This window comes from Centrocercus urophasianus, unplaced genomic scaffold, assembly GCF_019232065.1.
Source record: "Centrocercus urophasianus isolate 14NV4802_14NV808 unplaced genomic scaffold, USGS_Curo_1.0 seq_19, whole genome shotgun sequence".
NCBI classification, from domain to species: Eukaryota; Metazoa; Chordata; class Aves; order Galliformes; family Phasianidae; genus Centrocercus; species Centrocercus urophasianus.
In genome coordinates this window covers 4,714,427-4,730,561 of record NW_024884744.1, presented here as the reverse complement: position 1 = coordinate 4,730,561, position 16,135 = coordinate 4,714,427, and the positions used below count along the sequence as shown (strand labels likewise).

Genomic DNA, 16,135 nt, shown 5'->3' with positions numbered 1-16,135 from the left:
CAGAGAGCGCATTTTTAATTTTGTGCCTCACATCTCAGACTCAACACTGGAATGGCGGACCTCTCAAACACCAAGATGTCTCCATCAGAGGTGGTCTAAATAGGAATATTAAAGATCCTATTAAACTTAAGGGGAAAAAAAGAAGCTGAAATTAACTTACCACTTTCCAACAACAGCTCTGCTACCCAGGGCGCTGCCTGAGGCCCTCTGTTAGTACCACTGACTGCAGATCCAGGTGAGATCACTTGAAGCAGATAGCAAAGGTAATTTCCTGCCACTGATGAGGGCTGTGCCCTCGCTTGGTGTCGGCAGCTGTCTGGCATCCAGAGCCACTTCTGGCTGTTCCTGTAAGGCCTATGCGTTTCTGTTGAGGGCTGAGGAAGGCAGTTTGGGATCTGCGGTGTGCTGTTTGCTCGCACACAGAGAAATATATCTTATTGTTCTGCACCACCAAGTGGTTGGATGGAGCAGGTAGAACACGGCACCTTCAAATCCGGGCCTCCTGCAGAAGCAGGGGTGGGTTCAGCAGCTGTGAGCAATGGGGGTCTGTAAATACGTGGTCAGTATTTCTAAATATTGCATGAAGTGACTGTGTCAGAAATAGGAAGCGAACGCATCTATCTGTTCTTTGCTGTTAGACTTTATATCAGGGCAGAACAAGGTCTGTTGCTGGCCGGCTTTTGCAAACCCAAATCTCCAACAACACAGCAGTTGACCCCAGCCCATGGGGACTGGTGGCTGCAGGACGGGGCAGGAAGGACCTGCTCTGCCCCTCATGTACCATTGAAAGGCAGGATCTATAATATTGATATTGGAACAGGGTAGGGAATGGCCCCTCATTCAGTTTCTGTGCATATCAGTAAACTTACCAGGAAGACTCTTTGTTCAAGGACTTCAACTTTCTGCTCTTCCCAAATCCCTGTTAGGGAGGGGAATTAATCCTACGCTTCTTCTAACGCACACACCATAAAGCTCCTTTTATCTATGGAGTAGCAGTGACCTTCTAAAACAACGCAGCTTCATTCACAAGATATACATTATCCCCATAAACCTTTAATAAGAATGCACTCCAGCAGTATGTTACAGAGTTTTGTATCCTTCATTTGACATGTTATGTTACTTTTGACTCTATATTTATTTCTATTTTTCTATTCTATTTATCTATTTTTATATTTGACTCTAATTCACAGGGGATGGCTATTTAGTCATCACAGAGTCCCCTGCAGATCTATGTTTAGTGTTTTATCAGTTTGATGTCAGACTTGTTTCAGAGTCACAGCGTTCATTTAGCATAGGTAAAAGTGTAAGTGACATGGGGCTAACCGAAACAAGAACATACTGATGCACACATGCAAATAGAAATGGCAATAATAATCTGAATCACAGAGTTACATAGAACTGTGATTATTTCAGCTAAATTCTTCAGCTGATCCCTTGAAAAATTCATCAGATATAAGAAGAGAAGTTTCAGAATCAGATAGTTTGAATTTCATCCTTCATTATTTGGTATTTTTGTCCCAGTTTTAGGAGAGTAAATGTCTCTCTTCTTCATTAGTACACTGAAGGAAATAGAAGCATTACCTTGTGTAGTGTTACAAAATGTGACAAATGAGTCCATTTTAAAGTAAAGTAGCCTTCCACATAGTGAGGGAAACCTCCAGCTGATCACATCACTTAAGGAAGGATTGTCAGTTTTGCTGAAATGCCATTAGATGTGCAGCCATTAAAAAAGAGAAAAAAGCAGGCACAATGTCTTTAGAGATACACATCTGATAGGCGTTGACTCCAAGCAAGGAGGGAGAGAAAAATGTTAATGAGCAGTCACTGTCTGAAGATCCTAAATAACATTTTTATAAATAGCATTTCCTTAACTAATATTTTACTGAAATCTCTTCTCCAAGTGTGTGCTTGTATGTCCCTTACAGAAACTCACTGCCACATGATTCTGTGGGCCAGAGGATGGGTCCTCACTGGGAGCCCAGCATAGCATGTCCTGCCTTCATGTACTTCTCTGCAAGCCACCTGCCCAGATATCTCAATCGACCCTTTGGTTTCTGTCTCGATGTTCAGGTCCCTACACGTTTCTCAGTGTCCAGCCCTATAACCGAATTCAGTCAGCATAATTTCACCTGTGTCAGTGAACTCATAATTTCCTATCACATGTGCCACTTTGACACTGCAATCAACCTCAGAGGCCAACAAAGAAACCTCTCTGACTTAGGCCCATTTGGGGTTGGACACAGGCCATCCACACACAGCCTGACTGCTTTTGTCTTTTTTGAAAGTGGAATTTTCAAGTCCCTCCTAAGCCCCGAGGTCAAAGCAGCAAGCATCAGTCCTGACCTGCGTGTGCTCCCTGACGGCCGAGGAAGTGAGAGGTGAAATGGAGATGGAGGCACACAAAAGGCTCAGAGTGTTTTTATGCATGTGCCTTGCTGTTCCTGGTGTGACACACAGTGATACAAGGGAAAGCCAGCAGGGATAAAAGCAGATGTTGAAAAACTAAACACGAATGCCTGAAATGTAAGTGGGATTCTGATTATTTAAATAAGAGCAAATTAAGAAGGAAGAACAAAGAGGAAGGGCGTTTGTCTGAAGTGCAGCGGTACCCAGAGACCTCTGCCATGATCAGAGTGACATCGTGCTGAGCGTGCCACGAAGAATTAGTAAACGGCAGCTTGTACCAGGAGATCTCACATACCAAATACGTAAATCAGTCAAATATGACTGTCTTCATGTTACAGCTGATGCTGGCAAACAGAGAGATGAAGTGACTCATCCAGGAAATGGACAAGTCACCATCCCTGGAGGTGTTCAAGGATCATAGAGATGTGGCTCTGAGGGACATGATTAGCAGGCTGTGTTGGTGGTAGGCTGATGATAGGGCTAGATGATCTTAGAGATCTTTTCCAACCTTGATGATTAGATGAGTCTATGACCCATAGCAGCACCACTGCATGAAATGGAGACAGGGTGATGCTGGCGTTAAGGATGTGCCACTTTTAATCTCTGAAATGGCAGCAAATCTATAGGATCCTAAATTGTAAATGACCATTTGCAAATATCCTTTGACTCCAAAAAATGCCAGGCTTTAGTACTTGAAAATTGCTCTAAATTTAGATTGAAAGTTCCTTTTTTCCCCCAAGGAGACCACCTCCACATGCATATGCTGCTAGAGACCATGATACCCCTGAGTGCCAATGTCACAGATAGCAGTCAGCTCTTCCCAAAACCATTGCTGATGGTGCTGGACACTTTGCTCACCCTCTCCATTTCATCCACAGGATACTTATATGTCATTCCCGGGATTAAATCCTGGCACCATTTGGAGTTGGTGAGAGTTTTGCCAGTGATTTTCAGCGCAGTGAGGATTTCATCCTTTGTTCATCCTGTGCCAGCTGGGCTAACAATGTTCAATTAGAAGCTGCTCTTTGTTCTAGTGCAATCAAGAGGATTTTTTGCCAGTGATTTGAATGAGAGTTGGATAAAGCTTATGGTTAAATCCAGTCCTTATGCAGAAATCCATGTATCCTCCAAAATTGCTTTTCTCCCAGTGAAATTAACAGGAGTTTCATGCAAACATCTAAGGGAAGATTTAGTTCCTGTTTGTAACAATATGTTACCTCCTGATACTGGGCCTGCTTTGAAATGTTTATTGTTAAATCCGTGTGTTTCTGGTTATATCTCATTAAGAACATAATACAGCCTTGGAAAGTATGTTCTGAAAGGGTATTACAACAGGATTGGGATTACTGTTTGTGAGACACTTTTAACTAGGGGGAAATTTCAAATTCAATTTACAGTAATGTCAAAGCACAATTAATATATAGGCAATGATAAGGGGAACATGCAGAAGTACACATTGATAGCACTACATCAACAAATAAACTTTCAGTGCTAGTAATTAGGTACACAAGATTATTATATGTTTAATTGACTAAAGTGACAATTTGGAATTACATCTAGTCACATTTAATTGGATTTGGAATCTCTAGAGGAATGGGAACGGAAAGCAGTGTAGAGAGGCAGCCATAAAAGCAAACTGATTTTCTAAAGTCTCTTAAGACTCTGCATTAATATCCATTGCACAATAGTTTTTAATATCTCTCAGTCTAGAAAGAGGAATGCAGTGATTGCAACAGACAGTAGGAGTACTAAAGCATACACAATTAGGTAGCAAGATAGCTGATTACTTTGGACTTGGGGTTTTTCTTAAGATAAGGTTTAATCAAAGGTGTACTAAGTCTGAATATGCCATACACTGATTTCCTCGGGCTGCCAAGCTATGGGGTTTTATGCATCTTGATGCTATCTTACAAAAACTGTACTTGGATATAAGATATCTCACCCACAAATGCTCTAAAGCAAAATATTTATCTCTTGTTGAGCAGTCATTAACTATTTTCTCAGAGTAAAATATGGAAAAAAGATTTTTAAAATGTAGGGTTGTTTGTGTGCAGGTGGTTTAGCGATCTAAAAATGCTTACTAATATTTGTCTTAAAGGAGGACAAAAACTAAGAGTTATCCGTAATCTTTTGGTATAGACTTCATGTTATATTCTTCTAATGTTATCTCCTTTAAATATTGCTATACACATCCTTCTCTCCCCATGCACTCATTTATTTTGCTTTTGTCATCAGGAGCGCCATGATTGCTGACTATATGTACTGGCTGACAGGAGGCACTGAGCAGCGTATAAGCAAGCTCATCAAACTGTATTGGCAGGTAAAAATTGATGGCTCAACGAGGAGGGAGGTGCCCATCTCACTACTAAGACCAAAATGAAGGATTACTGCTTAAAAGACTGCCGACAAAGGTAGCTCCTGGGCATATCAATCAACAGGACACCATATAGTACTATCGTATTTATAATGAAGTAGATTTTCTTGGACTAATTTTAAGGGCAAAATTCAAGGTTGTTAACCCTTGGCTCATACTTCAATTTTATGGACCGCTATAAAATTTAATTCTGGATACTGTATAGTCCCCAAAGCTATTTTTTGCAAAGTCTTCCTACCATAGTGACACTTTCCTTTTGCAATTTGCATGACACTAATCCTCTGACACCTCTCCAAACTCTTCAACCAGAAGGAGAGGAAAAAATGACTGTAAAGAATGGTCTCAGAGAAACCTAAAGTGCCCTGTGAAGGATGGCTGGGAACGACCCCAGTTCTACAAAGATTACTTATGTGGGGAGTAGACCATTGACTTCAGTGAGACTTGCCTCTTGGGTAATACCTATTTGAGACAGCAGTTCAGCCACATCAGCACAAGTTTAAGTTTAAGGATACCCCTCTCACCCTGAGGAGAGCTCTCACATAGGAGGAGGCCAGGGACAAGTGATTTTGGTGACTGGATAAAGATGGTTAATAAAAACAAAGGATTTACTGGTACCAGAAATAACGTATGTCCCACGGGATAGAATTTCAGAGTCTGACTGTGATCCCATCTTTTGGGATTTTATTCTGTGAGAATGTCTGTGACCACAAAAGGGCTAGTCCTTGTTGTACTTTATATGAGGGGGTACAAAATATGTCTGGCATAAGCCAGGGTAATGAAGATGAGAATCTGGTCTTTTACCTTCAATCATGTGGTAAATTCTCACTTTTAAAAACTATTATTAGTTGCATTCTTATTGATAAAATGGAATAAATCTCAGTCTTGGGAGCTGCTGAATTTCAGTACTGCTGTGAGTGCAAAGTGCATCTCATTCAGAGAATTACCCACTGGGCTAGTGTTTGCAGTGCCTGTGAACTTTCTTATATGCTTTCCAGCAGAGAATTTCTTCTTTACAGAACAGTTTGATTTTTTTTCCCACTGGGTCAGACTCGTTTAAAATCTCGAGTTCACAAACAGGTTTTATGAAAGGGTCATTTCTTCTAATGGAATATCTTTTTTTGTCTCTTAACACTGGTATCCATCGACTCCCTTTCTTGATGCCGTGAACGTGAAGCTTCAAAGCATCAGCCTTTATAGAAGGAGCTGTCATAGGTCATGGCTGTCCTCTCCCTCAGGGGCTCAGACTGTCCTGCTATGTAACTGCTATGTTAGGGACAAATAAATGGCACGAAGGGCAACACTATCACAGAGCCTCTGCACAAAGTCTAAACCTGAAGATGCGGTTGGTCTAAGATGGGAGTGAACCAAAGCAACAGCAGGGTTACTGCACTGCCATTAGCATCACCTTACAGGCGTCAAGGGCCAAAGGATTTTGGCAGTGATAGGGCTCTGTTCATTTCTGCTTCAGTTCCCAGCTCGCTGCTGATTTCTCATGGGCCTCTCTGGACCGCCATGGAACCAGGAGGTCCTATCGCACCGCGTTACCACTTCTGCCTTCCTCCTGAACCTGAGCTGCTGTCATTGTCTGCAGAAGCATTGTCTGTTGAAATGTCAGTAGAGACCCAACCATTAGTTTGATCTCCCATTGTGCTTGATTTTCACTGGGAGACAGAGATTGCTCTGCAATTTTGTGCCTTTTGTGTGTATGCTTCGGCGTGGGCAAAGCTAGGGATTCAGCAGTATCTATCTGCTGACACACACGCAGTACAGGCAGCTGGGTGCCCAGTACTGTTCCCACTCAAGGTAATAACCAGCACTTAAGAAACATTTGTGAAGAGATATCCCCAGCACCAGCAGCAGCCTTTTCCTTCCCAAGCCAATGAGTTCTCTGTGTTCAGCATCAGGGTGACTTCAATGTCATTAGTGCAGAGTGACAATTACACAGTGCAGTGTGGCACATGACACTGCCCTGGGACCTTCCACCACAAAGCGACCAAGCAGAGGCAACGTGATCTTTTTCATTAATATTCTCTCTATTTCATGGTGTAAAGCTGAAAATAACTTGTCACGACTATACGTGCTCATGTGCCTTTGTAACCAAAGCAACAGCTATTGATGCACGCTTTTCTTTCTAGCTACTCCTCTGCCCCAGAACTCGCTCCTCGCGTTGGCTCACAACCGTGAGCAGCATTTTCTGAGGAGGAAGGGAATAGATAGCAAGCAGGACCATTTGCTGATTTACTTGTCTGAAGAAAGATGTTTAGAAGAGATTTGTCACTCTTTGCTTTGATCAGTTGGTCACATACATAATCTTCTGGTGTGTCATGGACTACTTTTGTTTCTTTTTTCATTATTTTTTCACTGCTGGAAAGGGCCTTCCCTCCTCACAGGCTGCATCCTTCTTTGTTCATAGTTTCAGAACGTCACACAGACCACCCAAATCCTTCAGCCCACTTCTGTGCTGCAAAAACTTCAGGCCCAGAATTCACTTCCGCAAAGCTCCTTTTTATTTGTCCTACTTCTAAATCACTGTTTTTTCTCTCTTGATCTATTTCTCATGCTCAGAGCAGTCTTTATCTTGTATCTCCTTTGGTTTACTTCTCCCGATTTTGGTTTTATCCTTTCCTTTGAACTCATTCTATTCCTGAGATCAACTGCCAAGAGCCCTCTTTCTTCAACACTTCTTAAAGCATTCCCAAATCTTTCCCCTCCTCATTGTTAACTCTTCATCAGCAGTGATCTGTTCCACATGGCTCTGTACCTCCTCATAGACACACCACAAGGCTCGTACTGTCAAATCTTTAAGACCACAGGCTCATGTTGATGAATTATCTGACTTACTGCATAAAAATGCCACAGGATTTCACCCTTACCTTCCTGCATCAGTGACAAGAGAGGAGAAGCTGAGATTGGTTTTTCAGAATCTTATCAATTCCCCATTTAAGCATTTTAATAACAGAGTATTTATCACATTCTTTCTAAATGGTGTTTTATTGTATGTCTGCCCCCTGCCTCTCCTCCGTTTACAAACTGGAATCTGACTTGTCCGCTCCAAATTTGCATTACATATTCACCTCTGAAGGCTCCTCTACTACTTGTTATCTTCTCCCTGTATATGTACCTATAGATCGTGATCAAGGCAACTTTAAGTATTCTTTTTGATTAGCTTTTTGATTAGCTGTCTTTGATTATCCCCTTTAAAGTAAAACATCTATTTCTGGAACTTCTGTACAGAGATATGTAATGCCTCATGCCCTGTGTTGTTTTTGAATATTAATACCTGCCTTCCATTCTACTCTGAGATAAAGGAATAATGCTGATGAGAGCTGAAAAAGTAATTTGTGGTGGATAATATCATGCAGTAAGTTGGACCTTTTTCTCTATTCAATAAACATATTTTCAAATGTTTCATTCCATGGATTGAAAATATGCTTTCCAAGTTAACATATAATCTAGTGGATGGACTTTTGTTCACAATCCACTATGGAATATGCAGCAGATGATTTCTGCATTGGCTCTTAGATTAAAAATACTGAATTAAATAAGATACACCACATGAAATAATAATATGAAAGTTATTAGATGTATTCTGGTAGATATTTACAGTCGTAGCAGCAAGACAAAGACCTGCTTATTACTATTATCAGGCAATCTCCCTAGCATTTATTTTCTGCAATTGTATTCCTCAGCTGGAACAAACAATAGACACAACATTTCCTCATTCCTCAGCAACACAAACAATAGACCTGAGATATTTCATTACATAGAGAGAGTCCATCTCCAGACTGTCCAGTTTCATTCACACCTTTGCAAAAAACTGTGCCATATACCCTGGATGTTTCATTCCACGAGTAAAAATATTTCACTCCTATACTACTACAAGTATATAGTATTCAAGATGCTACACTGCAGTTTCATATCAGGCACCCACTATGCACTTACACCCAAAGTCGCTCCCATCCACACAGACTCCCACCAGCAGTGCATATGTTGCAGAAACTGCAGAATCTCCGAAAGGCATTTCAAGCTCGTAGGTTCATATCTATACACCTCCACGACCATCTGTACCAAAAGCCTTGATTCCATAACGTGTATTTGCTACAGCTCCAAGGAAGTCCTTTAATTTGCTTTGCAGCAACCTGGATTTGGTTGTCTTTTATACAGAGACGCAAAACCTCAGCGTTTTAGACAAGACTGCAGCTATCATCAGGCTGCTCTTAGCACACTGACAATAGTAGAGCTGTGCCTCCTCCACACACCTCATGAGCCCATCTTTCTGAGAGTATTTCTGTCAGCTGAACTCAACATCACAGAGAAAGCCTCCAGCAGCACATGCAGCAGCTGGCATGGAGGCTTCGGTATTAAGACTTTTGCTTTCCCCTCTTGTTGCTTTTATGAATGTTGGCTGTTTCCAGTTCAAAAGCCTGGCCTGCTGCTATTGCAAGTGCAGAGCAACACGCAGATCACACAGTACAGCAAACGATGAAAAAAGCACTCGGCCCTGCGAGGTGGCTGAACACCTGCACTGCAGAGATGGTTGCTGTCAGCTTCTGTAGACCTCAGCTTTATCTCACACCTCGCAGGGTGACAACCCCAGACAAGAACACCAAGAGAGGAAAGCTCTCTGTAGCCAGCACCTCCTCCCCAGCCGTCAGCTGTCCTCGTGCTCACGCCTGACCCATGCTGCTCTGGAGCATCAGGTTTGCAGGCTGGCACAAGCAGGGGATGTTCTGCAGTCCTCCTGATGGGATGACTGATAGGAGCTGACAGGCAGCCCCCCTGGGCAACCTGGCCATCATATCACTGAGAAAACATATTTCTCGTTAATTCTCGATGCAATCTCAGCAGATCATGCTGTGTCACACTTTGCTGCTGAAAAGTTCCTTCTTTAATCAAATCTGAGGGAAAAATCCCATTGAGGTTAATGCCTACTGTGAGGCAGTAAGTACAGGAAATGCTTAATTTGCCTAAGTCTCTATTGTCCCAGAGCTTTGTGCAGTTTGTTGTTGCTTTAAGAATTGATTTTGAATTTTGTCGTGTCTCTTTACAAAAATCAGCAAGTGATCCTTCCTCTCTGTCTCCCCGGCTGTTTTGAAGGACAACACTTGCCTTAAATCATCAAGCTCATCATTGTCTGGTGGAAAATTGGGATGTAATGGTTTTCCTCACCTTGCACATTAGAAGAACAAAAAGATTTTGGCTCTTAAGCAGGAAAATCACTTTGTTCTTAAGATGCTGCGGTGGTTTCCAGATCTCCCAAGTGCAGCTCCAGGCCACTTTGTGGATTCCCTGTGTTCCCTTTACACCGTGGCTGAAAGGACTTGTTAAAATTAAAACCATTAAGATTTTTCTGGGCATACATTCTTTGTATTGTATTCTTCGTATGCCATTTCAGGGATTCAGATCATTCTGGCTTTGGAATACACTACTTGTAAGACTTGTAACTCCCAAGCTGCAAAAACCAGTTCCATTCTATCTTCAGGTACACAAGTTAAAATATGAAGTAATTGAAAACTGAATTGATAAGGCAAATAAAATAATATAACAGAGAGTTTCTGTCGTGTTGGTACTGATTTGGGAGGTTTTTATTGCTGTTGTTATTGCTGATATTTCCATTCCAGGAACAATTCTGCATGTACAATAACAAGGAACTTTTTTTTTTTTTTCTGTATACTTTCTTCTTTAATAATATCTACCTGCTTCTATTTTTCTAGTGCCAGATCCTTCATGGTAGAACAAGAGTTGCTTGAATTATATTTACAAGACAAGAGAAGTTACTAGTTTAAATGCCACAGTTATTAAAACAGATGGATTAATTGCCTCTAATTTCAGGAAAGATTTTTCAATTGAATACCAGCCGAATGTAATAGGCATGTAATAGGCAATACATGCCTTGCTTGTAGTTGATTGCTGTTGAAATCCCAGTCTGAATCAAAATACCAACCAATTAAAGCTTTCAATGTTAACAGAGCACCATAAATCATGCCTCAGAGATGTTCAGCAAGAGCAACCTGGCCAGGAAAGCCCCATAGCATTGAAAAACCCCAAGAAGCAGCTCAAAAGTAATGTGCATACCTCACTCTATTCATTCTGGCTTTTGCTGGGCTACAAGGCAAAGCTTTAAGATTTACAAAGGAAACCTGAGAAATCAGTGTTGAAATCCAGCCATTTTGAGCTGTTCTCGGGCCCTTATTGTTCCTTGAAGTTGCAAAGGTCCTTAAGAAGTTACATGCTCATTATCCTCTTCCCTTTCTTTGTACCCCATCTCCTTTCTTTGGGAAGCTGAAGCCAAAGGCAGGAGCCTGTGCTGTTCCCAGGATCTTTACTGGCTGTGTGGCTTTCCATTTGTACATCTGCTCTTGAAGAGCTACAGAGGACATCACACAAAAAGAGATAAAGTCCCTTTTCGGAAACAACTCTATATACAGCCAACTTGTCCTCTACTAAATTAGCAGCCATTCAGCCACATAAAGTAGTTGGCTATTGCAGTGACTCAAGCATGATTTTTCACTGCCCTCTGAACAGTGCTGTCCATGTTACAGGCTAACCACATCAGTCACCATCTCTGGCTGTCTGATTCATCTCTTCACATTTAAGTCAAGTTCCCAAAAGCTGTTGAGCTCAGCAATAGGTAGGACCAACATCTCTTTCTGTTCATTTCTGCATTTTGATTCCCTTTTTCTTCTTTTTATTTTCCTCTCTTCTTATGCTAAAGGCCATGAAAAGCCCCTACAGCAAGTATCCCCACTTCTCCCATGACTTTCTTGCCAGGCCTGAGCACAGGTCCAAATCACCAGATGCCTGCAACATCCAGGCACTGGCTACTGCATCCGACTGCACTGACATAAAGCATTGAGTGATGCTCAACCTTTAGCTCATCCTGTCTCAGTTGAGATCCGAGCCCAGACCACCCAAGCTGTTCAATCCCCCTTCTCACAAAGAGCTGCTGGTTAAACTGCAACCCACTCCTGACAAAGCAGGAGCCACACAGAGATGGCAAAAGGCTTCTCCTGATGCTGGACAGGTGGTCCTGCTCAGAGCAGAAGGCAGTGGATCACTCTATTAGTATCTCTCACAATAAAGTCTCCCTTATTTGTTAAGAATGGACAACAATAGCAAATTTGGTTAAGAACTGGGATTTTGACCAGTAGCTTCACCAAGTTCACATGGACTCTTTGATTTTCACATCCACTACCTCGCTGCCCTGGCTGGACAGCACCATACACCCCTGACGCTGACCATCAAAGGTCTCACTCAACTGGACAAGTTTTGCTCCCACCACAGCATCTCAAGGTGGTGGCAAACCCCAGCTGGAGCAGGGCACACTGCCAGGCCAGCAGCCATCTTAGCTAGAAGGCAACAAGCCCTAAATGAAGTAGTAACAGGGGCTCAACCCTGACAGAGCTTTGCATCAGCCTGGCAAACCTTTCCACTACTGGTCTTTCCACCAAAGAAGAACAGAAATCTTTCAAGTTTACCCCTGTGCTGAGAGGAAAAGGGAAAAGTTCCAGCTGGCGTTAAGTGATATAAGAGCTGGGGACTCCTGTGGTATTTCATGCATGTCAGTTTGTGATATTGAAGGGCAGAGAGCTTCTTTGAACTGGAATAGTATTTCCACACTGATGCTAGGTCCCTCCTTTCCCACCCTCCAGCACCATGTCAACAGCAGCCTCCAGCCTCTCCTGCATAGAAAGGTTGAGGGAGCTGGGCTTGTTTAGCTTGGAGAAGAGACTCCAGAGAGATCTCACTGCAGCCTTCCGGTACTCGAAGGGAGCTTTTAACAGGAGGGGTCCAACTTTCTACACAGTCAAATAGTGATAGGACAAGGAGGAATGGCTTTAAACTAAAAGAGAGGAGATTTAGATTGGATTTAGGGAGACATTTTTCACTCAGAAGGTAGAGATGCCCTGGCACTGCTGCCAGAGCTGTGTGTGCCCCTCCCTGGAGGTGCCCAAGGCCATGGATGGGCCGCAGGCAACCTGAGCTGGTGGTTGGCAATCCTGCCAATGGCAGGGAGGTTGGAACTACACAATCTTTAAGGTCCCCTCCAACCCAGCCATTCTGTGATTCTATGATTTTCCACACCCTCTTTGTTCTTGGCTATTTCTCTAACGAATAATGACCTCTTTGGAAGGATACAAAACATGGATTTCTTCCCTCTGAAAACATAAAGAAACACCTACTGGAAAATCAAACAGATCTTGAAGCCTAAGGTAACCCACGTGCAACACTCCTGCCTCTGCCTTTCAGAGCTCAGCAGAATCCATGGGGCTGCGATGCTCTGCAAATCCGCTTCCAGAATGTGCTGCATGCAAAATAGCTCACAGAGACTTAAATTCGTTAATAACTTAAGAACCTAAATAAGCTGATATTTGATGTGACCTACATTAATGGGGAGGCATTACACGGCAGATAAGCAGAAAGTTCTCATCTATTGTATAATACATGATTTATTCATACCATAAACATATTGAGAAAAGGATACGCTCTAGCATTCCCTCTGCTTATTTTTCCCACAGAAAGAAAAAATAAATAAATAAAACTAATGTAAGAAGATCTTGCTGGTGAGAAAATATTCATATCACAACAGCAACAGACTTAGTGGCGGGGCTGCCAGACACTGCTTTATGGTTGGAAAGATATAGAGAAAAGCTCATAGGTTGCACCACAGTGCTCCCATAATTCTAACTACCAGCCTAAGAGTGGAAGCAGTTCGTAGAAGAGGCTAATGGCTTTACCCTGCCTGGTATCACTACATTAATAAAAATCATCAATAAAAGCATCAGCTCCTGTTGTAATGTAAATGAGACAGTGGTTGAGTATGCACTGCAGCTGCAAGATAAGGCACTAGAAAGATATCTAAATTTTTGGATAATTCTAGATGTCAAGATAATTGGATTTTCCAAATTAAACCTTTCTGTAGTTAAAGAGGATTATGGTTAGGAACTGTAGCAGGGAAAGCTGCTGTCACTGTTACGAAGAATTTGCTGCTGCAGTGCCACTTTTTCTTCTTTTGTGCTTTCTCTGCTCTAAGCAGGCAAAAATGGTAAAAGTTTCATAAAAGTACTGAAGTTATATCATTTCCAATAACATGTTGACATTCGAAAACTTTGTTTCTTGTGCATCTACTTACATTATGAGCTGAACAAAGTTTTGTTGAAGGGACAATGTAAGTTTGTTTAGGCTAAAGCTTAGGTTTTCTAACAAGGTCTGTAACATCACCACATAAAAGAATACTGCAGCACCAAGATGGACATGAGATGTTGAGTCAAATTTATGCTCAAACTCTTGTTAAAAACACCTTTGTTTCGGAATGTCTTCTGATTCTTTAATTCTCATGATAGCATGGACACCTCTCAAACCTTGCAAATGCTTCTTTTTCACAAAAAAATTAACTGCTATTTTAGTAGAAGTGCTGACAATATAAATACTCCTTCAGACACTTTGTCTCCACATGGTCTCTCTATAGACTTTTTCTGATTGCCCACACTTCCAAAACAGAGATGTAAACCTCCTGACAAAGCAGAGCATGAGTCAGTCCTGCAACAAAAAAGAAACTTTTCCTATCATCAGTTTATTCTGCAGTATCTTCTGAAAAGAATTCTTGTATCTTCAGTGAAGCAATAGATTTTTTCCACTGCTGAGGTGAACTACCATATTCAATGCACTCATGTCCATCACAGTCCTTCCAGTACTGTAAATTGTTCAAGGAGCTCCTTCATATGGTTCAAGCTCATCTCAATGTCTTCTCTTTTCCTAATTCTGCTGGAGCTGAAGTCTGGAGTGTGACACTATGTGATGAGATAAAGCTGCAGATTCCACTTGCAAAAATGAAAAACAAAAAGCAACAAGAAAAAAAAAAAAAAAACAACCCTTAATATTTCTTTATCAGTTTCCCTACTGTCCACATCTTCCTGGAAGAGTCTGGCACTTCTTCCCGCACCAGGTCAGAATAGCAACATTCTGCCTGACATATGTGAGAGGTCATCACAGCGATGATCTTTTCCTTCAGACAGAAAGACTCCAAATCACATGCAAATGGAAAAAGACAGTTGCCCTATCCTCTCTCCAAGTTCTCTGTTGGAAGTCCTTTGGAGCCCTTGTATTTATCTCCACAATTTGTCTGCACCTTGGGTAACTGCACAACGTACAGCCTGACAGAGCCTGTTCTGTAAGGCATCTCCATTTCCTGGGACAAACTGTGAGATATTCATCCACAGATATGGACTTCAGTGCATAAAGGCTTAAGCAGCCAAGTCCTCAGGGATTTCATCATATAAAGTTTTCTGCTCCAAAGTTTTTATGGTCTGAAGTTTTATGTCCTTAAAGTCTTTAGCCCATAAAAATCCAAGAGGATAATAAACCAAGTAGCATCTATGTCCAGCGTCTTATGTCCAGGGTATTATGCTCCTGGGTAATAATAATACCTTCGGTTGCAGTATTGACCAGAAACTACAGATCTCTTTTTTTCCCTTTGGCTGACATTTTGCCGTTACTGCCCTCTGAGCCAGTCACTATTTGCATGCTGTTCAGAGCAGCCTTGGGTACACGGCAGTGCAAAGATATTATAGGTGTGACCTTGAACTATCCTGAAGGGTAATAAAGCCAAAGATGAACTTTGCAGGCAAATACCAGTAAAGCCATTCCCTGATCCTGCAGAATATGGAGCTTGCCTTGTCCAACCGCTCACATTTTCATCTCAGTGCCTCACTCTATACAGGTGAAATATATGGATGCATCCAAAAGCACATTCACACACTCATATTAATCCAGATTAGAAAACGGCTGCCAACCTATAGAAAATCAGCAGAATACCAAACAAAACAAAAGAACAAAAGAGAGGATTTGTCAATAAAACACCAAATTAATCCCATACCAATACAGCTGGGAGATCCAAACATCTTTATGTATTCACACACACACACACACACACACACACACCTTTTATCATAGACTCATAAGTTGGAAAAGACATTCACGTTCATCAAGTCCAACCTTCCAGTTTCTGGAAAGGACTGCCCTTATCAGCTTTTGTTAGAAAAAGAAGCAGCCCAAAGCAGAGCTCAGTCTGGTCTCACAGAAACCCCATCCCAGAAGGAATCCCAACTAAACCTCGCTTGCCCTGACCAATAGAAGTGCTGAGTTTCCAGGCTGGCAGCTCCTCCAGCACCAGTTCATTGGGGGTCCACTGAGTGTGAAATCCACCTCTCTGTATAAGGTCAGCATAATGCATCATTCCAGTCATTTTTAAAGGATGGTGAGGTTCATGCGCTTCGTGCTGCCCACTGCACAGGAGTGAATTTTACTCTTGATGCAAATGGTGTTTGAATGCAATATTTTAAGACTAATATTCCA

General features: G+C 41.9%; 1 protein-coding gene across 1 annotated transcript in view; it reads left to right on the top strand.

Annotated features, from left to right (window-relative positions):
* The window catches only part of SPATA16 (spermatogenesis associated 16), a 72,047-nt gene that overhangs the window by 31,376 nt on the left and 24,536 nt on the right, over window positions 1-16,135 (top strand). The window contains exon 5 of the mRNA XM_042821018.1: window positions 4,642-4,726. Coding sequence (XP_042676952.1) covers window positions 4,642-4,726 — 85 coding nt within the window. The remainder of the gene's footprint in view (window positions 1-4,641; window positions 4,727-16,135) is intronic.